Source organism: Corvus moneduloides, chromosome 3, assembly GCF_009650955.1.
Source record: "Corvus moneduloides isolate bCorMon1 chromosome 3, bCorMon1.pri, whole genome shotgun sequence".
Lineage (NCBI taxonomy): Eukaryota > Metazoa > Chordata > Aves > Passeriformes > Corvidae > Corvus > Corvus moneduloides.
The window spans coordinates 118,604,244-118,630,585 of NC_045478.1; the positions used below are offsets into that span (position 1 = coordinate 118,604,244).

General features: G+C 42.6%; 2 protein-coding genes across 2 annotated transcripts in view; both read right to left on the bottom strand.

Moving 5' to 3' along the window:
* Positions 1 to 554: 554 nt before the first annotated feature.
* On the bottom strand, positions 555 to 10,253 carry LOC116441630 (activator of 90 kDa heat shock protein ATPase homolog 2-like). The gene is made up of 9 exons (XM_032103748.1): positions 10,119 to 10,253; positions 9,833 to 10,023; positions 6,066 to 6,151; positions 5,334 to 5,448; positions 3,923 to 4,011; positions 3,589 to 3,711; positions 2,711 to 2,812; positions 1,856 to 1,907; positions 555 to 1,610 (listed from the first exon to the last, which is right to left on the bottom strand). The coding sequence occupies exons 1-9, from the start codon at positions 10,196 to 10,198 to the stop codon at positions 1,435 to 1,437; spliced, it is 1,014 nt and encodes a 337-aa protein (XP_031959639.1). The 5' UTR covers positions 10,199 to 10,253; the 3' UTR covers positions 555 to 1,434.
* Positions 10,254 to 10,642: 389 nt separating this feature from the next.
* LOC116441712 (protocadherin Fat 4-like) overlaps positions 10,643 to 26,342 on the bottom strand; it is a 31,939-nt gene continuing 16,239 nt past the window's right edge. Inside the window, exons 21-39 of the mRNA XM_032103932.1 lie at positions 26,019 to 26,177; positions 25,454 to 25,605; positions 24,171 to 24,339; positions 23,052 to 23,260; positions 21,491 to 21,670; positions 20,679 to 20,898; positions 19,536 to 19,672; positions 18,712 to 18,855; positions 17,376 to 17,620; positions 16,786 to 16,895; positions 15,940 to 16,074; positions 15,648 to 15,784; positions 15,272 to 15,469; positions 14,841 to 14,935; positions 13,610 to 13,765; positions 12,899 to 13,096; positions 12,198 to 12,320; positions 11,597 to 11,807; positions 10,643 to 11,117 (exon numbers count right to left, since the gene is read on the bottom strand). Of these exons, the coding sequence (XP_031959823.1) occupies positions 10,920 to 11,117; positions 11,597 to 11,807; positions 12,198 to 12,320; positions 12,899 to 13,096; positions 13,610 to 13,765; positions 14,841 to 14,935; positions 15,272 to 15,469; positions 15,648 to 15,784; positions 15,940 to 16,074; positions 16,786 to 16,895; positions 17,376 to 17,620; positions 18,712 to 18,855; positions 19,536 to 19,672; positions 20,679 to 20,898; positions 21,491 to 21,670; positions 23,052 to 23,260; positions 24,171 to 24,339; positions 25,454 to 25,605; positions 26,019 to 26,177 (3,176 nt within the window). The 3' untranslated portion in view covers positions 10,643 to 10,919. The remainder of the gene's footprint in view (positions 11,118 to 11,596; positions 11,808 to 12,197; positions 12,321 to 12,898; positions 13,097 to 13,609; positions 13,766 to 14,840; positions 14,936 to 15,271; positions 15,470 to 15,647; positions 15,785 to 15,939; positions 16,075 to 16,785; positions 16,896 to 17,375; positions 17,621 to 18,711; positions 18,856 to 19,535; positions 19,673 to 20,678; positions 20,899 to 21,490; positions 21,671 to 23,051; positions 23,261 to 24,170; positions 24,340 to 25,453; positions 25,606 to 26,018; positions 26,178 to 26,342) is intronic.

The following is a 26,342-nucleotide window of genomic DNA, read 5'->3' on the forward strand; positions in this document are numbered from 1 at the left end:
GGCTGCAATTTCACTGTTTGAAGAAACTTGCAATTGCATAGAACCACCTACTCTCAAGTATTAAATTGTTGCAAAATCTCTTCAACCATCTACCCACAGACCTGCTGAAGCCTGAACTGTCTTAAACCTTAATTTCCCTTTGTCAACCATTACCCTAAATCATTTTTGTATTCAGAACATCAGGCTTTTCTTCCTTGAGTATTGAGGGGGAAAAAAGGTAGCTAAATTTTGAGCATTCAGAAGCAGATCCTAAAATACAACACAACTGAAGAGGTTGTTCCCCACCCACCACCTGGACACCTAAAGCAGCAGCAGCAGCAGTGCAACACCCAGGAACTGCTCTGTGCCTCTCCTGTCCCTGTGGGGCTTTGTTCTGGTTACTTCCAGGAGACCCTGGCATGTAGCAAGGAGCAGCACCTCTGTCTCCTCTGGATCATAGCTTTTTGGTGGTAAGGTTGCCAAGTGCTGGCATTCTGTAAAAATAAAAAATATAGGACTTACCTTCTAAGAAACCTGATTTAGTGTGGCAGGATCAGTGTATGGAGAAAAGCAGCTTGATGCAAAGTCACATTTTTATTGAGCCAAGCATGTTTTTCCAAAGGCAGCCTGCCCTGTTGTGGCCAGTTTGTTTCAGATTGTAGATTTCATTTGTACACTTTACTTATGAAGCACTTCAGAACTAAGTTATCCTTGCTCACCTCAAGATGGTTTAATTAGAAATTACAATGTGTTCCTGTCAAAATTCTCTTAACAGTTGTTCTCTCTGAGGTACAGCAGTGCAGAGGGCTGTAAATCATTTCAGTGGAAGGTTTTACAAAGCTGCAGAAAGAAAGCACTATTACTGTTTGTTTCTTCCTAAATAAATGTCACACTGAGGTCAAGTAAGGGAGTACAGTGCATGCAGACCTAATAATTACATGACATTGTTCATTATCTTTCCTAAAACTGCAACTGGAAAGAGTCTGCAGTGAAAAGCATCTAGCAAGAGGCTGTAAATGATACCCCCATTTCTTGAAATGGAGCAGCAGTTTTGTAATCCCTTTCAGCTCACCTCTGCTGGGAACTCCGTCTCCTACAGGGATTTAATTTTGCCACTTGATACACTGAAGATTAAGGAACTGGAAATGTTTCCTATTGATTGGTGTAGCTCACCTACCTCTGAGGGCAGGACTCACTGCAGCTGAATCATTGTCACTCTCTGAAGCTGCAGGCAAGCAGAACAGAGATCACTGTCCCCAAGTAAAGCTGTTTATATACACAGTCTGACTTGCCTCTCATTCCCTAAAAACCCGTAAATAGCACTTAAACTATGTACAGTCTCATAGAAGTGGGTCTTTATTCTTCCCACAAATAAATTATATATATATTTTTTTAGAAAACCAAATGTTAACGAAGTATAAAAAGTAATGCCCTAACAAAACTACAGTGCTGTTATCATTCCATGTTGTCTTTAGACTGCTGCAGTAAAGTATGTATTTCTTCAAAATATTGATTCTTCCAACATTGTCTTGTACTCTCTTCATGGGACACAGGAACCCCTTTGCATTCCAGCTCCAGTTCCGACTGAGCCACCAGGTTCTGGAAGTTCAAGGCCACTGTTGCATAATGTTCTGAGGGAAGAAAACAGGACCCTTCAGTGAAGTGGTTTTTAAAGAATGACTCTTGTTGTTGTTGCTGATTCCCTCTCTGCTCCGCCTGTCTGAGCACAGCCTCTTTTCACAGCTCTCTGGGCTGGGCTGTTCTCCGAAGGACACACACCAAGGAAGTGTCCAGCTAAGGCTGTTCCCTGCCAGCTTTGGTCCTTCCCCCTGCCAAGGAGCCCTCCAATGAGAGAGAGATCCTTGGAAAAACTCACCATCAGGCCAGCTCCTACACCGCCACTTCAGGACAATTCTTTGGCTTGGGACCTGTGGGAAGATAAGAAGGTTCTCCTCATTAGCAGGGGAGAGAATTCCCATTACAGTTCTCCCTGAAATACAGGGCGAGGAGCATTATCTTATGGAATATGGGACACATGCATGTAAACAAGACCAAGGTTGGGGTTTGTTTTTGAAATAAACTCTTTTCATGGAGGTCTCAGCGTGCTGCATTCCACTGTTATGGTTTTGCCGTGGGAAAAGATCAGGACTCACTGGTTACTGCACATAAAACACTGATTTTCTTGCAGACTTTGAAACAAGGACAAGCCCAGTTTTCCCCACTGAAATTTTGAAGTGTGACAGAGTGATTGTGTTACACAACCCAGCCTGGCCCAATGCACAAGTCGGGCACTCCTGCAGATGAAAATGATTTTTCATTTTCAAGGACATTTCAAAAATGCAGCTGAGCTCTAATTATCAGGTTTTCCCTTCTAGTTGCACCAGCGTTCAGTTGGGACAGGGTAACATTTGCCCTGAATAGAACAGAGCTCATTTCCCCAGTTAAAAAGGGATACAGATTTGGGAGATAAACCTTAAACCTGCTTTCTCCCTCCTCGTAGTTACAAAGGATTGTGCTGGGTTTTCTCCTCCCCATGCAGGGCCTTAGGTGTGGTCAGCCCTGGCTCTGTTAATGGGACAGAGAAGCCACACAACAAAAGAGCAACTGTTTGGCTTTGAAACACAGGAATATGCACTAGAGAAACTGAAATTCACAAAATGACGCTGCTTTTTAGCTCAGGGAAGAAGCCACCACCCCCTCCCCATTTGGGAAGCAGAGAGGAGCTTTTTACCAGTTCTGTGTATTCCCCGCTGACACAGCCCTCAAACATCTGAAGTTTGCCTCCTTTCTCTGCTTCAATCACAGCTGGGCATTTGGAGAACTTCTGTACCAACTAGCAAAAAAGAACAGAGCACAAAATGCACCATGCTGGGAGACAAGGGCGGGGTGCTGAAGGAATTAACACTGATACGCATCGGGCTTCTTGATTTTACACAGCCTTGCTGGGGTGGTGGCAGGGGCCAGTGCGGTGCCACAGTGAGACTGCAACTGCTGAGAAACTTGCACTGGCAGCTCCAGGCCAGGACAGACTCTGCCCCCAGCACAGACACAGGCATAGACACCACTGGCTGGGCCCAGACTGGGACAGGAGGGAAATGGAGCAGCAGCTTTAGGAAGGTGCAGAAGAGCTGCCAAGATCCATTTCTATTTCCCAGAGGGAGCCCTGGGATTGTAATTTAAAGTTCTCCAACACCAGCCCAGACTCTTGAAGGACACAAACCCAAAATTAGCGATTGTGTATTTCATACCCTATAAGCAACAGTATCATCACCACCCGTAATTAATCTAATTAACCTGCAAGCTATGGGTAACAGCAGTGCCAGTACTGAGCCCCTCAGGCTCCTGAGCAACACCTACAGCAAACAGCAAAGCTTTTGGTAAGGACAGCACAAGGAAGCTGCACCGAAACCACATAAAGATGCAGCTTCACTTTGAGTACTTGGCTTTGTTAAGGTAACAACTGGCAAAAACAGGTCTAAGGCAACCTAATAAACTCTCATCAGATGGAATCTCTACTTGACACAGTGACTGTGACACGTCTATTACACAACACTTCAGCTGCATCAACATCCACATTCAGTTAAAATGCCTCCTGAAAGTATCACTTACCTCCTTCTTTGTGAAGATGCTGTAAAGTTCATCAGCTGGAGAGTTGAAGACTTCCCTCATATGTATCCTCACTGTTGGAATTTTTACTCCAACCATATCCAGAGACTGTGGTGTAACAGCATCCTGCAAAGAAAAAAAAAATATTGACAGGATTGAGTGTGACATCTTAACACTTACAACATTCTGGCAGGGCAGGACTGTTGGCACCTGCACATTCTCAAACACAGAGTGTGAATGAATACATAGTAATTATACAGTGTATTTCTGCATTTACTCAGCAGGATTATTAATCAGGAGTCTCTAAATCCAGTGAAGAAACCTGAAGCCAACATACCTGCATCGTGCTCCCACTTGGTTTTCGCTCTGTGGCCAGTTCCTGACCAACGGGAGCTTTTGTTGGCAGAATCATTCCCAAGGTGAACTCTGCAGTGAAGAAAAGCACTTTCCAGTGTGAAATTGAGCTGTTCAACCCCCCCAACATCCACATACACAGTGAAGATCACCAAAACCCCGGGGAATGGGTATAACTGCAGGAGCACTGAATAAAACTCCAGTTTCCCCAGTTTCCCTTTCTGTTTCCATCAGGAACAGACCTAAGAGCAATTTCCCTTAAAAAGGCTTTTCTGAGTTACCTGACCCCAAATCAGTAACATCTGCACAGACTTCTGGCAGCACAGCAGATGTTCAGATCAAAGAGCAATAATACCCAAAGAAATTCTTCTAAACTGGGAGGAAACTAAATACAGAATGAGAGCCATCCCTGTCAGAGGCTGCTTCCCTTTGAGTTTCCAGTGTTAAAGAACCTTTGGATGCCCTAAAAATCATACACAGTCATTTCTCAAGCCAAAAATTGCTGGATCCAACTTGGGAAAATTACACAGCATTTGACAAAAAAAAAAAAAGAGGTAATAATTTAACAAAGTAGTGCACAATCACAGAGATGCACCTGATAACAGTTTGATTACAATAAGTTGCAAATGCATCAACTCCAAATTTTTTACATACACACACACATCCTTTCTCATTTTTAAGGGACAGTTTCACAGGAATGAAAGCAACAAGGATTAAAATGAGTTGAGAGCAAACATCTGCCTAGAAAATAGGAATTATCTTTGAGAATTTTTTGAGCCCACTTTGCTAGCTGTAATTCACAAAAATACCACAGTTCAAAAAATAGAAAGGGAAATTTAAATTTGGTTCACCTTTGGTTTAGAAGAGCAAGTGAAAATTTATAAATTTAGTAATAGTTTGGGATAATAAAACCTTAGTTTCTCAAACCATTATGGCAAGCTTAAGGATGAGCAGAGACTGTATTTGTAGAGTGGAAAAACAGAAATAAAGACAGCATTTCAGAAATTCCAGGAAATAACTAATTTAATTAATAACTAAAACAAAGGGACACAAAAATAAGGCAGCAGTTCAGGCAAGGAAGGCAGTTTTTTAAAATTAGGTAACAAAATAAATCCTAATAGTGGCCAATCCTAGTATTGCCAAGCTGAGCCCTGGCAGGGCCTGTGTGACCCAGCACAGCCTCAGTCACTGCAGAACCTTCTGGACAGGGCCACATTTGAGAGCAAGAAAGATCCTGAGTGTCAGGACTCTCTTATTTCATCTCAGCTGGTGACACTTAAAAATAAAACCAGTGCAGACCCAGGGATCTGTCAGTATCAGACCAAGCTGTTTAGGAGAGGTGCCTGCACAGGAACACTCCCAAGGAGCTGATTAATTCACCTGGTTTAATTTACCTGTTTTAAGTGCTTTCAGATAGTCCCTCAGGGCCTCTCTGACTTTGGTGGTTCCTTCAGTTCTCATCAGGTCCTTCAGAACATCACCTTCCCCTTTCTTCTTGCTAACATTTATCTAGAAACAGAAAAATTACAGCATCTGAGAGACCCCAGTCATGAGCCTTTTGGGTTCTGGCAACAAAGGATAGCATTTGGGCTTTGTTTACTATGCTCAGAGGACAGCTGCAATTTCAAATTCATGATCTTGGGTTAGCCAACCTTTGCTAAAAATAAGTCCTCTTAAGACATAAATAAATGTAGAACCTCCACTCAGTCCAGTTGATCAAGTACAGCCAAGAGCTGCTTCTCAGCAGAGGCTGAAGGATGTGTGAAGCCCAGTATCAACCCCTACCCGACCAACACAGGGACTCCGTAAGCTCTTAGGGCTGCGAGTGGTTTGCTGTGTTGGCTTGGGGTTTGTTCAAGACTACAAAGCAGAGTTCTTCTCAAATTTGTAGTTAAAATATCATCACAATAATTAGCAAAGCAAACCGTGCACATTCCTCACTGGAAAATTTGAGAACAGAACAAGGCATTATTCCCAGTATAATAAACAAAAGCATGAAATAAACTATGCACATGTAATCATCCCATTTAATAACAGGATATATCAAAATATGATGCCTAGATGTTGATTAATGCTTTATTTAAGGATTGTGGACCTATATAGCCATACCAGTGTTGCACACCTACCTCTGTATCATCTACCTCATTTTCTTCTGACAGGTTAGGAATTTCAACAGATCCCTTATGTTTCTCACCAGACTCTTTCACTGTACCTGTATTAACATAATGAATTCTTAAATGCATCATTAAAAACTATTTGCCCCACAGCAAGAGTTTTACACTTGGAGCTCAGTTGTACAAAGGTGTTACGTGAAGGGAGTTGCCCCAAGGCTGATTTAAAGGAACTGAACAGCAACCTGAGCCTTTCCTGGGAGCTGGATTCCCTATCCAGGTGCACCAAGGGATGGACACGGACCCACCTGCTCCCTGCACTGCTCTCCCCTGCAGTTGTCACCTGCTCTAACACCTTTAAAGCGTGGCACCAACACTGAATATGCATCTAAGGGTGGGTAGGGGAAAATCATCTCCTCCTCCCCTGTGTCCGCTCAGGATGCAGCAGCTCCCTGGAATGCTGACCATGGCCTCTTCACTTGTGTGAAAGCTCCCACCACGCAGGCATGTCACCAGGAAACATACATGTGGTATAATGGAGACATACACAATTGACAGTTTTTAAAATAAGAAATTCACACGCATATTCAGAGCGCTTGATGTTACTTTTAACCATGTTACAATCACTGTACACTGCAGAGAGACTCGGCAAGGACAAGAATTAAGCTCCACTTCTGCATCCTTCAGGGCCAAGGCCCACCCCACTGAGCTGTCCCTGTGCTGCTCTGCCTCAGATCCCCACTGCAAAAATTGAATTTAAGGTCTGACGCTTTTTTCATTACACTGAAGACTCTCCACCTTTGCCTTGCAAAAGCGTTTTGTTATTTAAATTAACTCACTAATTCGATCACGATAAAATCTCTTCAGAAAGCAACAACAGAAACATGCAGGTCTGTCAGCTCAGTGTCAGAACATAAAAAATCTAACACGATGCTTCATCAGCAAAACTCTCAATTCCAACAGCCCAGGGCTGAGCATGGCTGCAGAAGGGGAATTATCATGAAGGCAGATGCATTATTTCTGGGGATTCCCACTTTCACGGGAGCCACCTGGATCCCACTGTTCCTTAACATCACTCTCATTATTTAAATTACTTCCCTGAGCCCCCATGAGATCGTGAGGCACCGACAGAACCCAACTGGTCGAGATCCCAGTGAGGGACTCAAACAAACGCCCAGGTGTTTCCTGGCAAGGAGAAGGTGAAGGGCTATCGGTAACACCAAGTGCAAAGATCCCTCCCCACTCGGGTCTGAGGCAATGAGGGACTGATTGCACAACGTGCTCAGTCTGTTAATCCACAACTGCACAGCCACATCCACGCAGGGACAGCTGAACTAGACCTCGGAGTCTCCCAGGAGAACCTGTCACTCAGTGAAGCCATGGCAACTGGTTAATGCCATCCTTGAAACACTCCTGGGCCCACACAGCCACCTCAGTGTGCTCTTCCCTGCCCCTTCCAAGCACCAGGATGAGTTCAGGAAAACCACACAACGTCGTCTTTGCAGACAATAAAGCCAGTCTTATTTTTGGCTGCTCTCCACAGAAAGGAGGTGCAGGCATGCAGGAAGGAGTTTTGGGGAGCAGAACACAAACCTGACTTCAACTAATCCTATTAGCAATTTTCACAACTCTCAAAATAGAGTTTCACAAAGAACAGTGAACAATGTCTGTGCTGGGCAGCAAAGTCCAATCAGTGAGCAAACAGAGCTGGTGGTTCAACATGACACAGCTGCAGCTCTGCATTTTCAGTACCACTGTAATGCAAACAAAGCTTTATTACCTTTTTATCAAACAATCAAATTATCTGTTGGAATTCCATTGGAATAAATTATATTTTGGTTTCCTGCCAATCCAGTGTGAAGCACACACCTCAGAAAGACCCACCTATAACAACACACTGTTGAGATACCTGCTTTAAAAGGACAAATGAGTTTTCACAAAGTTTCCATCACAATGTGGAATAAGCCATTAAAATCCTCTAACAAATGATAGAACAGCCATTTTGCTCAGTTTATGTGCCATTAAGTACCCTCAGTTCCTCACTTTCTTGTTTCTCCCTTATCTAAATTCCTAAGAACGATGTTTTTCCAACACTGGACTTTCCAAACTGGCGGCAAATCTCAGGATTTTTATCATTTGTCCTTACATAGCCACATTTTAATCATAGCTTGAAGTCCTAGTTATCCTTGAAGACTTGTAGAACTAATTACAGCAATTACAATTTTTAGCAGTTCAGTCTGAACTCTCACTTCTAATTTAGAGCTCTCAAAACACACAACACGATGGCTATCACAGAAAAAATCATCAGCCTCTGCGTTTTTTTAGAATTTCCTGTGTAGTAGCCAACTTCTTTAAAATTAAGCTCTCAAAGCCACGATTCACTCAGTGTAGCAAAGCACCCAGCACAAGTCAGAGCTGTCTCTAAACCCTGAGCAGCACAAAGACCTTGCAGAGAAACAGTTTAGAAAGAACCTACATAGGAATACAAACAAAATACTGTCTGCCTGCTTCTAACTTGATACTGAAATAAGCCACACAAAGCCAAACTAACCTGTGTTTAAAGCTTAAGGTGATTTTAGCTGAACTTACAGAAGTCAAAAAGCTGATTACAATAGTTTTATCTACACTGATTTCAACTGCACTAGAGTACAATATTTGCCTTGCTCTCTCAACATTGACATCTCAACTCTAAGTATGTTCTTAGTTTATAACACACTTGGAACATTTAAAACTATCTAAAACAAACAGTGGTACTTCATTTAAAGTCCCTTCTTATTGTAAGAGCAGACTTCAATTCCAGATCTGGTCTCGGCAATATTCCAGTCAGGGAAACCCACACACCCGAGATCTAAGAAATAAGTATTTGGGGAAGCACAGCCTGTCACTCGGCACTGCAATATCCAGGGACATTCCATCAGCTGCTCCTGATTCTTACTCCACTGCAAGACACGGGCCACATTTTGCTGTCACGTTTTAGGCATCTAATAAATGGAAAGAATTCCTTGGTATCACCAAAAACCGAACTGCAAACGAAGAGCTTGTCATGGGACAAGCACAGCAGAGGGCAACTCCAAGAGCTGGGACTGCAAACGGATATGGCACAAAAAAAAAAAAAAAAATACACAAGCACAGCCCCCGGTATCCCAAATAATTAACTATTATTTCGATTTCCCACTGAAGAGTTTTATCCTCCTGTAATTCCTAATCCTCAATGTAAGTTACAGTTAGTTTTCGGAAACAGCTGTAATCTGACGTTTCCTAGGTGTTCCTGCTCTCCACAGGCACGGAGCACACAGCTGAAATTGGGAGCTGTAAATCTGGGCACAGTGGAACTAAACCAGCCCCGGCACTCTGCTGTCAATACCGCCACACTGCAGGCATTTACTTCTTGCACAGCCAAGTGAGTAACCCTGCGCTGATACACGGGGCATGCAGTGCTAAGGAATATGGGGTGGGAAAAGCCTGGCTGAAGGAGAAAGAGCCAAGCTCCGGTTTCAAGGTTATTTAAGAATACGCATTTATCCAGGCCCACGTGGCTCCCCCACTCTCCCCACGACTCTGAGTCACTGCAGTTCACCGAGACATTCGCGTTTTCCCAGCCCGGAGGGGACAGGTTCCTCTGCACAGGGATGGCTCCCGCTGGCAGCAGGAACCATCACAGACCCCACGGCACCCGTGCCAATGCCACCTCCCCGGCGGGGCCGCGCCGGGCCCGGTCCCCGGACACGCTGCCATGGCCGGCAGTCCCCGCGGAGCCCCTCGCATCCCCCTTTCCCCCGTACCTTTCCAGCTGAGGCGCAGGTTCCACTCGTAGAAGAAGATGAGTTTCCCTTTGCGGCTGTTGCAGGACGCTTCGCCCTCCACGTGTTTGAGGTCGCCGATCTCGCAGCGCCCGGCCTCGCCCTCCACCACCAGCCCCTCCAGCACCTCCTTCAGCTTCCTCTTGGACCAGCTGGTCGCGTCCCGCTCCGTCCTGCCCCGGGAGCGGCGGGGTCAGCGCCAGCCGCCCCGCTCCCCCCACCCCTTCCCCGCATCCCGCGCCCGTTCCCGCCGCATCCCGGCGCTCACCAGTGCCAGTTGTTCACGTTGGTGGCGTCCGCGCGCTCCTCCACGATCCAGCGCGGGTCCCCCTGTCCCCACTTGGCCATGGCGCTGCCCCGGCCCCGCCGCGGCGCCGCCTCCCCCCGCTCCCTGCCGGCCGCTTCCGCCGGCACCGCCAGAAGGTGCCAGAAACTTCCCCGCCCCGCCGGAGGAGGAGGAGGAGGAGGAGGAAGGCGAGGCTCTGCCCTGCCCTTCCTCCCGGCGCGGAGGGCGGAGGGAGCGGGGCCGCAACGCCCCGAGCCCTCGCACCGTTCTGGGTCTCACCGGCCGCTCCTCCGCTCCTGTGCCCAGGAAAAGCCGCTCCTCCGGGGCTGCTCCCGGCGCCGGGGGAAGGCACCGCCTAACTGGAAAAGAGGAGAGAAAAAAATAAGAAAAGGAAAACAGGAAAATTAGAAAACAGACTCTCGTTTTCAAACACTGCGGCGGACACTTCTGTGGAAAAGAACAGAATAATTGATGTCCCATAATTACTCCATCTGAAGCAATGCCACTGCACAGGAATCGGGTTTATTGTCTTGCCCATTTAACACGTGCCGAGAGAAATTAAATACACTGTGAGGCAGCGCTGCTGCTGGGGAAGCAACCCTGCAGTACAGCACTGCAGCCCTTCCCTCATATTGCTTGTTCTCGTCCTTATCCATCCTTACAACAGAAGCAGAATTAAAATCTGGATAACATTCCCATATTCTTATTGCTCATTTAATTCTGAGCTGTTCCAATGAGTCTCATTGTGGTTTTTCTAAGAATTTTCTTCATCAAGTGTTCTTATCAGACAGATACATCATCACCAGGCTTGTCATCTTCAGAATCATCATCTTCAGGCTCATCATCTCCAGGCTCTGTGTCCAAAATCACTGCCACCTCTGAAAATTTTACTCCTTTCAGTTCTTTCTCAGGGGCAGGCAATGTGGGATGAGGTGTTAAGGAAAGAGCTGGCTTCTGGTACATGTCTGTCACAAAGGAATCCTGCAAAAAAGTGTGACACAGGTGAGGCAGAAAGCTACAAATGGTTGAGTGTGGACAAATTATAAGCAGTAGAAATCATAAAATTGTGAGCCCTTTACTGTACACATTCCGTGAAGATAGAAGAAAGTCATCAGTTCTGGATCGAAGTCCTGCTCCTTCTGCTAGGCAGGGACAAACAGCCCCTCCTCTATGATTTTTTATAGGATCATAGAATGGTTTGGGGTGGAAGGCACCCTAAGAGATAGTCAGCTCCACCCCACCTGCCATGGGCAGGGACACCTTGAACTAGACAAAGTTGCTCCAAGCCCTGTCCAGCCTGGCCTTGAACATTTCCAGGGAGTACTTCACAAGATTTTTTTTTTTTTTTTTTTTTTTTTTTAGTTCCATCAGATTTACTTTCTTGATAATTCCTTCAGTTATTTGATGAATAACAATAAAATACTTTTCACTCCATGCTTTGCAATCAAAAAGCTCATTACCTGTTTTGTTGTGAATCCTACAGTGGGCTGGGCCTCCACATTTCTACTTTCAGCAGCTTTTTCAGGTGCTCCATTTTGCTCACTTTCACTCTTGTAACCCAGCAGCACTGTGTCCAGGTAATTGTCTTTTTCAGGGGCCTGAATTTCATCTTTTTCAGCATCATCTCCTCTGGTGCGTTCCAGGTTGTCAAATGATATCATCTCAGTTCTCCTGAGAGAGTTAAGAGAATTCACAGCACCTTGAGCTAAGACAAAATCTCAGCCTCTCTACAACCAAGAGCAGCATGTGCACTGATCTCAAAATCAGTGGGATTTTACCCAGGGAAATGTTAAGTAGCTTCTTGGATCCTGAAGGTTCTTCTCTGCATCAAGATTAACAATTTGCTAAAGAGTAAGTAGGAATTTGCCTTTGATAGAAGATTAAAGGGTATTAACTTCCTTCAAGTGTAGAGACTTTTAACTTCTCATTTTAAGGGTCTTTAAAAATGAACCTATAGCCTAGTGAGAGATCCAAGGAAAATCCTATGGTACCAGAATAAACTAGAACCACGTTTTTTATATGCAATTTTCTATAAATATGTGATAGCAGCAGTCTACTTACCCATTATTCATGTGCTCTGGTTTCTCTAAGCTTTTCAGACTTCCATTTTTATCAACTGCCCACGGGTTATCAATGCCCTCCGCAATTTTGACTTTCTTAGCCAAATCCTGTTTCCCATACTTCCTGAAAATAATACATTGAAATAATAACAATATATTAAAATAATTCATTCTTTTTGAAGATTGGCTTCCTAGTTGTTTAGAAACAGAAGATGATTTTTTTGTGTCAGAAGTTTAATACACATTATTTTACACAGCATTTATTTTCAGTATTATTCTGGGGATTAGTTTGGAGTATTTCCTATTTTTCCATAATGGTAGCAGTGTAAATGTTTGCTTCCCTTCTGGAAATTATTTGTTTTCCTCTACCATGTGGCCCTGCTGCCACTGAAGTTAAGCAGCAAAACCTCTCTTGCTTTCATCATTTATGGGGTTGGAAGAGACTCGTAGGCCCCCCTTCCCAGTTAAAATTCCTGCTGTTCACATTTCTCTGATTTAGAAGTATTTATTTCTGCTTTTGCTGAGTGACAAACACAAGAAGAAACAACTTTCAGCTGTGTGTGGTGATCCAGCATAGCAAATCTTGGGCAATGCTCCCTGCAAATGCCAGTAATTTATCAGACAAATATTTTTCGAGTTGACATTTAATTAAACCAATCAGCTGTAAATCCAAATGGCTTTGCTAAGGCAAACCCTCTGTACCTTTTCCTTCTCAGATCCAGCAGGATGTAGGCCAGGAAGGCGATGAAGGTGCCGGCGAACAGGACCCCGAGCACGATGGCAGCCACGAGGTCCGAGGATGCCGGCGCTCCGGGAGCCTCCCCGATGGCAGCACTGACGGATGCTGAGAACACCTTCTCCAGTTCCGCCTCAATGTCGCCCTTCTGCTCCCTCAGTTTTCTGAGGATGGAAGGGTAAAATGTGTGTGATTTACCAGATCTTCGTTTTGGCTGGAGGAGTAGTGAAAAAAATACAGGATATCCCTCCCTGGTCTGCCAAGACCTTTTCTGAGGATTCAGACTTGTCATTTCTTTCATTCAGGAAAAGCTCTGTTTTCCAGCAACCAGCCCTGGTGCTCATGACCTAAAATGCTGCAAAGCTGGGACAGTTGAACTAGACCCACATCACTGCCAGGTTACCAAAGAAATGTAAAATACACCTAAAGTGTGAGTTTTTAATCAATGTTCTGCCACTCTGAAGTCGATATATATTTTAATTATATTCTTTCTGCTTCAGCTTTTTTTTTCTTAAACTGACTTTTGAATCTATTTTGCACAATGAAGCAGCCTTATTCATGTTTTTGGCAAAGTCCGAAAATTAGCTGTCAGTAAATACTGAAAAAGCTTTCTGAACTCTAAAAAACCCTATCTGCATAAGCCCTGCCACCCAGAGGGCAGACTGTGCCATACAGACCTTTTCACATCTTCTGCAGGTACTTCCTGGTGGGCCTCATCAAAAGCAATGATTTTTACTTGGGTTTCATCAGTGCTGCTCCTTGCTTTTTTTTCAGTCTCCTTGGAAGAAATATCAACCACGTAGACATTCCATCCAAGTTTGTCTTCCAGGACCCTGGCATCACATGAAGAAAACATTTTTAATTAACTGGGCAATGACAGATTCCTTTACTCTGGAAATTAAATAAAGTGGTATTTAATACAACATTTGCCAGATATTAATTGATACTACTAAAAATACCTTGGCAGGTATTTTAACCTAAGCATGTAAAAATGCAGGATTATCATCAGCAAAGGAATTAAGCTGTTTGCCCAAAATTGTTGGGTGATTGAGTAGCAGAGGAAAACAATATCTATAGACTACTATAAACAGTAAAGGTGGGGAGGAGGGAAATTTAGTCTCATAATCCTCATTGTTTTCTCCTCTTTTTCCAGAGAGATTTTCGTGCTGGATTGGACCAGTGGCCCAGTGAATCCATCATTCTGATAGCAATCAGCACCAGCTGCTTCCAAGAAAGTTTTCCATTTAATTTTTACCAGCAAGAAACTGGTCCATAATAGCAGCGACAACACAAAGTCATTTTTTCCACCTTCAGAGTGAATTCCCTTCATAAGCACAGGACTCCATCTTTCCAATGTAAATAGTATGGCCAAAGTATGGCCAAACAACCGATCTTCCATCTTTGTTAACATGCCAAAAAGGCCCAATTATGGTTTTAATTGTTGGGTGGCCATCACACATCACTGGCTAATCCCCTGTTCCTGCAGGGCTGGGATGTCCTGGAGAAGCTCTGCTGCTGTGCCATGAGGGGGGATTTTCACCTGTAGCAATGGTGGGTTTGGTTTGTGGTGTCTGTCCTGTGTCTCCACATTTTTATCTTGCTATCCATGAAAACCCTTAGGCAGTTAAAAATGACACAAACGTTGAGGTGGGAAGAAACCTCTTGAAATTGTCTAGTCCAATGACCTCTTTGGGATTTGTCAGCTCAGGCCAAAAACTTACGAGGCAAAAATTGGTGGATTCCTGTGAATTCCCTCAAATTATTCTGAGCTACATCAGATTGAAGGCCTGGCTTTTCCTGGGCACTGGCTGTATCAGCTCCCTGTAGGATGTCAGACCCCTATCCCAAAGGGACTGTAAATTTATCATTAGAAATTATACCAGAACAAACTCATGGCTTCAAAAATACCTTTGTATTTCAGCACTGTTTCTTTCCACCACGTTGATCTTCTGACTAAGCACCAGCATCACAATGTTGCTGCTGGAACTGGAATCAACAGTTACCTAATAAAGAATCTCATGTAAGATTTTCTAAAGCATTTGTACCTCTCATAGATTGATCAAAAAACCCTCAAACAACCAACCCACTAAACAATAACAAAAACCCTCAGATATAAAATAACTGTCCTCCAAAAATCAGTTTTTGTGCCAACGTATTTTTATATGTCAATGAAAATGGCAACATCTTAATTCTAGTATGTAAATATTCATGTAGCTGACAGCCCTATTGACTGTGTTAAGTAATTTTTTGGTTCTGCCATTACCAAAAAAACTTAGCCCTTCTTGTTTACAATCTTGACATGGAAATAAATCAGGATTATATAGAAAAATCTTCCTTACACTGACTGTTGTCCAGGCTGTGAGTCTTCTTGTGCCTTGGTCTGCAGCTTGGACTTCCAGATTAAATGTTCCAGTCTTTCCTGCTACAGAAACCGTAAAAATCTGTCCCGTGTTTTCATTGATGTCAAATTCGTCAGTTTGGCCTCTGACTAAGCTGTAGAGCAGAAGTCCATTGTCTCCTGAGTCTGGATCTGTGGCCTGGGTTTAAAAAAAGTGGTTTATGACACTCTGCTTGTGGCTTTTAGACTGCACATTGCTCTTCAACCAGTAAACTCAGCTCTCAAGAGCAGATTTAAGAGCTCCTTTAACCCAGTGAAAGAAACCCAGACCTTTCACAGGATTTCTGTCCTCATGAAGAGCACAGGAAATACTCTACCTGGACTGTAACGACAGCGTATTTGTAGGGCACAGAGTTGGGAATGCGGGCAGAGTAGGAGCTGCTGGAAAACACGGGCTCTTCGTTCACATCCTGCACAGAGATCGTCAGCATGGCCACGTTCTCAGCAAACAGGCCTGGAAAAAACACAAGTGAACAACCTTGACTGTCAGCTTTTCACCCTTCATATCAAACTTCACAAGTTAAAGAGAATCACAACTCCTGTGTGGGTTGCAAACACAAGACACATGGCCATTGCTCCCCTGGAATGTCATTCAAAGCAAAAAGTTACCTGAACGCTGGGCTCCTGCAGCAGAGAAGACTTTTTTGTTTGCTTGAATTAAAATCACATACTGAGAAACTTCCTCATAGTCCAAATTCACTGCTGTTCTCAGCTCCCCACTTTCAGGATCCAGTCTAAAGTGACCTGAAAGGAAAAACATGCACTTTTGCTGCTACAGCTGCCATTTCACTTGTACCCCTCCTATCTCTTGTGTCTTAGTTGCTCTTGGGATGTTTCTGAACAATGTGAAATTCAACACTTCCACTGGCCAAACAGCAAAGGCATCACAGCTGGGTGCCCATCCCACACCAAACAGCTCTTAAACGTGCAAAGGAACAGCATACGTGAAAAATAATTTCACATTATTTCACAAATAAGGAGTATTGCAGCTTCTTCTTGCACAACTCCATTTTTTTATGTATTTCCAAGTTTTCTCTCAGTTTCTACACACTTCCTTTGTTGTGGGCCAAGTGGAGCCTGGGCACAGCTGCAAGAGCTGCAGGAGGGCAGATGCCTTAACATAAGTGCAAGGAAATGATGGACTAAAAGTGACTGGCAGGGAGGAAGCTGCTTGTTTACAGCACTTTCTATTTTGGCTCCCCCAGTCTCTAAATTATCATCGTTTAAGACTAAAGGAACCCATTTTGTAGCAAGTTACCACCCTTTCTAAAGCCAGAGATCAGCAAAGTCAATGCTGAAAAGCTCTGAAAGAAATTCTCTGTGTACTCCTTTTTGTAAAAAGACGTTTATCCATGCTGTCCATCTTCTCACTTGTGCACAGCAGCACCTGCCATGCAAAAGACAGGTTATGATGTTCCCCTGGCTATTTTAACTCATTAGGGGGATAGTACTCACCTCTTTCATTGCCAGATACAACAGTGTAATCAATAGGTTTTCCTGAAGTTTCAACCACAGCAAAATCATAAATTAAATAATCCACTCCTGTGTTTTCCGAAACGGAAACGCTAATGCAGGAAATAAATGATAAATCACAATGTTAAATTTGCCAACAGTTGTTGCCCAGGCAGGCTCTGAAATTTAGCTCTTTTAAAGAGAGTTCTCTGTGGAAAATCTTGCCCCCACCTCCCAGTTGTTTGCTCAATCTGCCCAACTTTCAGAGTGCAGTGCAAACCCTGGTTTTCCAGCCAGATTTTGGGTCATCCTTGAGTAAAACCTAAGGAAAAATGTTTTATAGTGTGCAAGGGGAAAGGAACAACGTATCTGGCTTATAAAAGCTGCAAAGTAAGAGAAATAAAAGGCAATGCCTCAATTCACATTCACAGAACCCCAGCGTAGCAGAATTTCCTATATTTTGCTTAAATAAACCCCAAAACTGATGTCCTTTCTTCTGCATGGAAAAATATGAAAATTACCTTCAACTTTGCTATGTTCTGCACTACCTGGTGAACACATCCCAGTTATATAACTTGATATGAAAGCCTCACCTGATCTCACTTTTGTTAAAGCGAGGAACGAATGGACGGTTGTCAAACACGTTCAGAGTAACCACAGCAGTGCCATTTAAAGGAGGAGAACCTTTGTCCTTTGCCATCACTGTTAAATGCATCTCTCCAGATCTAGACAGGTTTCCAGTCGTAATTATCTTCCCCTCACTCACATCCTCTATCAGGAAGAACGGGCTCACACCAGGATCCGGGAGGATGTAATACTCAATAAGGCCATTTTGCCCCTGCCATGAAAGGAACACAATCTCATGGAACTGGGAGTATGTTTGGAAGGGTAGGGTAAGCACTGAAACAAGAGATCCAAAAAACATCTAGTGAAATTATTTTGAAAATAGTGATTTTTTTTTTTTTTTTTTTCTTTTAAGAATGAAAACGTGAGGTTAGCTATGGTAGGATGGGTGCCAGTTCAAAAAAAACCCCAAACACAAAGCAGAAGAAAATACACAATGAATTGGTCATTTAGACAGTAAAAACATGGCAAAAAGATCTCTAATGAAAATAAGTTAGATGTGTAGAGGGGGACAGTCAGAGTAGTGAGGGTGGCACAAGGAGGACAAGTGCCACTCTGCACAGCTGAAGGAGGAGTTTCATGGGAGTCTCAATGCAGACCTCCCACAGTTCAGCAATTTTCAAAGGCAATTTCACTTTTTATACAAGATCATTGAAAAGGCTGATTAAAAAAGGGCTGTTAGATGATTTGCAGCAATGTACCACAGCTGCAGCTATTCTAACCAAAATTATGCGTGAAGAAACAGGAAGGCACCTGCTACACCTATTTTGTTGTCACTTTGAGATGTTTCATCTTGTAAATGATGTAATTACTAGTGATGTTGCCATGGCGATGTGGTTGACTACTGGATATCCCTGCCAGTGCCTGGATACTATTTGATGGGTGTAGTACAGATATATCAAGCAAAATTACATTTAAAGATGGGAATGGAGAGAATTAGCTGGGGTGCCACACTTCAGAGGAGTTTGGCAAGCAGACATTTCCTTGCTCGAGCAGCTGATGTTCAGTTTTTACAGATTCTTCTACCTCAAAAGTTCTAATAACTTCAGAGACACTAAATTGCTTCTGAAGAACTGGTGCAGCTCTGTGTAGTAAAGGGAAAAATTAAAGGAAACACAGCTGAGGAAACATGCCCAAAGCCAGGGAGTATGTCATTGTCAAGGCAGAGCCAGCAAAACTCCTAATTTCCAATTCCCAGAGCTGGATTCACTTTCTGCTGCGTTTGGTGCTTCGTGCCTAGAGAGTGGAGCAGGATGTGTTTGTGCTGCAGCGCAGAGCAGTGTCAGGTCCAACAGGAGGCGTTACCTGGTCGCGGTCGGTGGCGCTCACGGTGATGACAGGGGCACCCACAGGATTCACCATGTTTATGGAAGCGGAATAGGAGCTCTGGGCGAACACTGGGGCGTTATCGTTCTCATCGATCACTGCAACACTGACATGGGTAGTTGTCTAGAAAACAAAATGGTGGCGTGCATTTTAGAGTATTTGGAATCTCTTATTTAGCATTGTTTTTTCCTTGCACATACAACAAAGTATAAATCAATCTTTGAAAACGCTGCAGTGAAATGTTGTTTGGGTTTAATTTTGTGAACTCAACATCAGAGATCACTAATGGATTTTAACAGAAGCAGGAATTCAATGTTGCAGTAGGATCCTACTTCTTGAAAGGTGTCTGAATGAGTAAGAACAGGATGTTTAGGAGACCAACATGTCCTGCATGCAGTTCAGGATGCCCCACCTGTTCTGGTTCTGTTAAATAAGTGTCTAATATCTTTTCAAATAAAAGAGATACAGCAGAACTAGAACAATCTGCTGAAAATTATTCTTCTCCCATGAAAAAATTATCACATCACTTACAGTTGTAACAGCAGCAGGCAAACTCCTGTTCCCCAGCACAGGTCAGTCAGCAAACAATTCAGGGTCAAAGCCTACCATGCATAATTTTGAAGTATTTCACATAATGAAAGTATACTGCTACTCAGTGTGGCTAAAGGCTGTAAAAGTCTGACTCTAAACATGATGAGGTGACTCATTTATTCCACACAGTAAATGTCTGGGATAGATCTCCTTCCCAATAGTTCAAAATCCACTCTGAAGGGTCGCTGTTCATTACAGTAATGGTCTCTTACCTTGTGGAAAGGGGCAGATTTATTGTTGACTGCAGTCACTGTAAGGTTGTATTTATTCATGGTTTCATAGTCTGGAGAGTTCCTTATCTTAATGATGCCCTGTATTTCATCTATTTCAAATATATTTTCTCCATCACCTGAGATAGGTTTAAACAAACATCATCCATTAATACATCTTAGAAGCACATAATTAACTACACTCTTAAATTATATGTTTACTTGTGTCCTAAACTCATTAAAACAATTTTTAAGAGTATCAGATAGATAATGCAGAAATATTTTGAGTGGATGGGCATTTGAAACATGAGCCAAGAGAATGGGTTAATGAATTTTACAGGGACATCTATCACCCTGGTGATGGATAGTTGGTGTTCTGGGGTCAGTCTGTTGAACAAGTTTCTCCAGGTCTGTGCAACTTTTTGAGGCACTTGTGCAGCGTTCTGACCTTCTGGAGGCTCACTCTCATGTTTGCTGGTTGCAGTAGTTATGAACACAGTGCTCCTGCCAAGACCTCTCAGAGGAGTTGTGTGAATTTATTTTGTCTCTAACGGAGGCAGACTGAGTGACCCAGAGATGTAAAGAGAAATCGATGTGGCTGCCAACAGACATGGCAGTGACTTCTGCTGGTTTTGCTCAAAGTTTGTATGCATATTGGAAATAAAGGACTAAAACCATATAAACTGTATTCACATTGCTTTTGATGGTCCTTACAACTAAACCAACTATTTCAGCTCCCTGCAGGCTTTGGTCCAAAGTAGTCTAAATTTCCATCTCTGTTGTGTTCTACAAGGCAGGGATGAATTAGGCCCTTATTCCTCATTCAGAAAATTGTCTCTTTTCATCAAAATTTCTCCTGTTGATTGCAGCTATGGCAGTCAAGTAGCTAAAGATTTTTTATAAAGCTGATTTTTAACAGGATTAAGAATACAATTAAAAGCACAAACATCTGTAGTCTCTGCAAAGTTCCTACTCAGTTGGTTTGAAAATTGTATGAGCATAAGTTAGTAACATTCCAAACCAGGTAAAAGTGAAACCTTCTTGGCTTTCATGGAAAGAGGTTAGGAAATAACATGGGTCATGTTATTTACCCTCGCAGTTGTATAGACAACAAAGTGCCAGTGCAGTGACAGAATTCTTTGTTACCTGTGAGGTTATATAGAACAAAGGCATTGTCTCCTGTGTCTCTGTCTGATGCTGTGATTTTTCCAACTATGAATCCCACAGGCACGTTTTCATTGACTCTGAAGTCAGGCACTGGATCAAACACAGGTGGCCAGTCATTAACATCAGTGATCTTTATCACAACTGTGCAGTAACCCCTCTTCTTCTCAGGGATTCCATCATCTTCAGCATAGACCACAACCTGTAAGTTACACAGTTATTGGTAATGAGAAATCATACAAAGAGGTTCCTGCATAAGGATTAACAGTATCTTGGTGAATTTTGACTTTGAAATATTCTTAGAAATGTGAAGTCCAGTTCTCAAAATAACGATTAAAAACTTAAGGAGTATTTGGGTCAATTTAAAAAGTCTTTCTATGTAGAACCAACAAATTCACCAGTATTTTTGCTTGAAGCAAAATAAGATCATAAAAAATATCAGCAGTGGCAACAACAAAAAGATTAACTGAGAATCATCTCTGCAAGCTCTCGGTCCAGCACAGATTCAAGCAGCAGACAGTACTGAATACACGAGCTGGCATTGTGAAATTAGTTATTCACGTGTTGAAGTGCTTGCAGGGCAGGTGAACAATCAGCTGTGCTTGAATTTCATCATAGTCAAAAGGCAGTGGCTTGTTTTAATAATGGCTCACACCTTGAGATGCTCCTATTCTAAACCAGTGCAGAAAATGTTCAAGCATTATCCAGCTAAACAAAAGCACAAGTGTCACCTGTTTTCCAAGAGAAAGATAAAGAGTTGTGAATAAAGAAGATTTAAGGAATCTAAAGCAAACCTGATACTCTGTAGGTTCCTCTTCATAATCAAAGGGGGCAGTGGAATAAAGGATTCCAGTTGTTTCATTTATCCAGAATTTTAGTCCATGTCCATTGAGAATGCCATATGTTAGGAAACCATTTCTACCTGTGTCATTGTCCTGAGCTTTCAGCTGCACAATCTGAGTAGCAGGTAAATTCTGTGGAGGAAGTAAAAAATGAGGCTCTCAGAGACTGCTTTGCTGCAATTGCTTGAATTATGTGAAAGGGGGCAAAGTTACAGATATTGCATCCACTTACAGTAGTATAGACTCTTCAAAATCAAAATTACAAAACTTGTTCAGCACAGTAAGAGAGTCTCTTGCTTTCTCTAATTTACAGAAAATAACTGTTTTCCTCCCCCCACGTCTCTACCCACAGCTGCAATTTTCAGGAAGAAAAATGATTTCAAACAGCCCAAATGTTAACCTCAAGCATCTGACTTGCTGTTATTTCTGTTTAACAGCCTCTTCTCCTATGAAACTCAGTGGGTGTTCTCAACTCCAAAATCACGTTTCTTTCTGAACACTATTTGGCTGATAATTATCAAAACAATCTAATTCTTCCTTTCTAACAGTGTTATTTGCACCAGGATTGACAGAAGATATCAGTGTTTCACTTGCAGGGCCATTTGAGACCTGATCTCAAGTTATTTGATTCAACAGGGCATCCAGCAATTCCCACTGTGTAAATATTTCACATGGAAATCAATTTTTTAAGGTTGGGAAATGTGATTCTAGTTGTCTTCCATTAAACTAACTGGGAATATTAAAATTAGGTGTAATAAGTGAACCTATTTTTAACTCGGTGGTAGAAATGGACTAGATTTTAAGTCAGTTGTGGCTGCTATTGAGAACGTGTGTGCATCAGCTGGGGATCTCAAAGGCAAGGGATGTGCTCTATAAAATGCTAACACGATCAATGTGCTGCTTTTTTTAAAAAAGCAACCAGCAGATTAACGTGTTGCTTGAAAATTGAAGAGTGAAATGTTGAGCAAGATGCTTTTGCATATTTAAATGCTGTGGCTTCTTCTGTAGAGAACCACAATGTCTGAAAATCTGACTGAAATCTGGCTTGTTCTCTGCTGCTGATCACTTGTGGCAGCAAAATCACAACAGATTGGATGTGAGCAAGAGGAGAAGTACTGCTAAATTAGAGACTTTTCCCTGCTACTTCTCTGCATGAAGCTCCCTTAAAAAAGGCTGAGTGAGAGCCTGTGAGGTGCCCAGCACATCCAATAGATTTTGAATGCACCTGAATATTCTCTATGTAAAAATATTCAAAATGGAGTGGTAGTTCTTCCTTCATAGAGCCCCTTATTAGAAAGATTCACTTTCCCTTCAATTAGTCCACATTTCTAGATCATTCTTGTGTATTGGGATTTTCAGCTTGAAATAAACCTCACAACATCATGTGGTAGAACAGAACAGCAAGTCTGCCCGTTTCCAGAAGGTTTACTTGTATACTCAACAAAAGATTATTTTTATTATTATTATTTTGAAGACTTATTTTTGTGATTCAGTTTGGCTGACATTTTCTTACCTCTGCCAATCTCTCTTCTAGTAGAGAAGATGGGAAAACTGGAGGGAAATTGTTTTCATCGATAACTTCCACTTTCACTTCAACTTCATTAAATATAGTAGCATTAGATGAGTCTGTTGCTCGTACCTTGAAATTTACTGGAAAATCTTCCACTTCTAGATTCTTACTTGTTTTTATGATACCACTGGATGAATGGATAATGAAATATCCTGTTTTTAAAAAAAAAAAAAATCAACCAGAAATTATTCTGGTTATGACTTTATCAGCTGAAACTGAAGATATGAATCCTCCAATGAAAAATATACATTATTTGCATGAATACTGTATGTTACAGTTTTCTTCAAAGAACAAAATGAAATTCAACATTTTTACAAGATTGTCAAGAACATCAGATATATCCAGGTCTGTAATTAACAAAAAGAAACAATTCAGAAGGACAGATGGGAACCAAAGGGGAGAAAATTCAGTCCACCACTCTCCAGTCAGGTCTTCACCTTCCTCTGAAACAGTGAGAGATTATTTGCCCCTGTTTCAGTTAGAAATTTTTATATTTCCTAAGAAGTCCTGTTCTTAACGAAGATGAGGAATTTTGCAACTAACTTCAAGATCACAACTTCATATAGAACACTTTACAAAATTGAAATACAGATTGGCTGTTTGATGATAGATTAAAATCAGCTCTATATTTAGTAAAAAAAGACATGTGACAAAGCACTGACGCACTTGACCACAGGTAAACTTACTCTAGGCACTCACATTTGTTAAGAAAACATTGCTGAGTTCGTTTTTCTACTAGAAGTTTTTGTGCCATTAGTTATGTTTTCTCCAGCCAGAGTAACTTTATTCCTGACCAGGTACCACCTGATCTGCCTGCAGCAGACACAGTGCACAGCTGGTGAAGCCAGCCCTGGATCACGTGGCTGGTGCTGCTGTGACAGGAATTCAATCATGTGCAGCTGATGCAGATCAAAGTGGTACATTGGGTTCATTCACATCCAGCATTAATGGCTGTGGAACTGAGATGAGAGCAAAAGGAGAGAGAAGAAACAATCCCAAAGCCCAGTGCTGTGCTCGTTGTTTCACACCCCCTCTTCCCGTTATTCCACATCAAGGGCTCACCCTTCTCATCTCCAGAGGCAATGCTGTAGTTCACAGGGAGCTTGTACAAGGCACTGATCTCTACAACAAATGTATCTGGGGGTGTCTTCTCTGACAGAGGGGCAGGGTGATAGGCTTCTTCCACGAATACTGGGAAGGAGACATCCATGGGAGCTATCATGACTGACACCTGCAGAGAAAAGGACATGGCCATGGGGGTTATGTTTTCAGCTTCAGCAAAAACTTTCCTACTGAGGTGTGAGACAGCACAAGTCCAGGTCTCGGCCAGTGAGGAAAAGCCTGGGATTGCTGAGTGCTGACTTTCACACTGCCCTGAAGACAGCAAATCTTGGTGGAAAAGGCCAGCAGCCTTATCAGTTTAGGTTCACCTGGGTGCTCTGCTAAATGCAGAGGGGGATTCCAGTTCCTCACCTACAGCACATTTCAAAGGACTTGTTTAACTAAGCAGCTCTCAGAGAGATGCTCTCAGAGAGATGCACTCAGCTCCAGTCTTCCACTGGAGAGGGTATAACCAGAGCAGGAGCTTGCACGTACAGTATTTTAGAACTATTGTAACTGATTTTTAGATTTAAAAAAAGGTGATAGGTTGTAAATAAATAGTGCCTACTGCTTCACAAAAGTAAAGATAGTTTATTTCTAACTGTTGCCAGACAGCTGCTGTCCAGTCCTCTGAAGAATGATGGCTTGTAAGTCTACATTTTAAGGTTGTTGAAGGTAATTTTCTATGTCTTTATCCATATAGATTCCTAGTTCTTTTTTTAGTTCTGCTGTGATATTTAGTGGCAAAAGATCACCAGCAAGTTAGAAGCACTGTGTAAAAATAATTTTTTTAATCATATTTACATTTGTCACTTTTCAATTTAGAAATGTTTTTTATCTTACATTATAGGAAAATTAACAGGAACACTTTATTTGTCATCTCCTGTTTATTTATCACATACTTCCATTACATCCTTTCTGGCTGCCTCACTCTTTGACCTTGCACAGAAGTCTCCCCTGCTCTAATCCTCCTCCCTCACAGCCTGAAGCTTCTGTCTGTCTTTTCTGAAATGGAATGATCATAACCATTTTGGGTGGTGTGCCAGCAATTGCTAGGGCAGCATAACTTGGTAACTGTTACCTTGTAGCCTGAAGCAGAAATGAATCCCTGACATTCTGATTCCTGGTTTGCATAGTTTTGCCTCATTAACACCCCTTTCCTGGTGCAGTTATGCTCAGGTTAGAATAAAACAATCTGGGGAATCAGCTGTGCAGCAAACAGTGCACGGTACAAATTTTAGTACCTTTACAGAGGTTGAAAGAGGCGGCAGACCCGAATCCGTAGCGGTGACGTTCAAGGAGTAATACAGGGGAACAGTTTGTTTGGATAAATCTCTTGTTAACCTGAGTTCTCCTGTGGCACTGGAAAGACTGAAGAGGCCTTCTGAGTTTCCACCTGAAAGCAGAAAAAGAAGTGGTGGAGATGTTCCCTGGAACCAGCAGAGACAAGTGACCGAAGTGTGTGCCCAGGACAGAAGAGAGACAGGTTGAAATCCTAATTTGAACATGTGATTTGGAGCAAGACACCCCCTCTAGTCCAACCTCTTGGCTCAAAACACGGCCAGGAGTGAATTCAGCACAGGTTGTTCAAGGTTTTGATCCATCAGGTGAGAACCTCCAAGGACAGCCTCTCTGAGCAGCCTGTTCAGTAATTACTGATCCTCACAGAGGATTTTTTACCCCTTCTATCCAGTCAGAGCCTGCCAGTTCATTTTATGACCATTCTCTCTCATTCTGGTGTCACACAGCTTGGTTTAGCATATCAAGTATCCCAGTAATAAACAGCCCTAAGACCTTTTTCTAACATACCTGAAATACTGTAGAGAATGCCTTCATCATAACCCTTGCCTTCATCTCTTGCATTGATATCTACTACCAGTGTGCCAGCTGTAGAATTGTCTGGAAGGATCTTGTAATATGAGGACTGGTCAAACACGGGTCCTTCTTCATTGACATCTTCCACAGTAACTGAGAAAGAATCGTCACATTTGGTGAGTTTTACCTAAAAAGGTTGTAAGTTGTTTTTGGGGGTTTTTTTCAGCTAATATAAACCAACACAGCTCCTCTGAATGAGAATATATCCAGTCATCCTGATCAAAAGTAGGGCTGGCCAAAAGCTAGGATACCAATTAC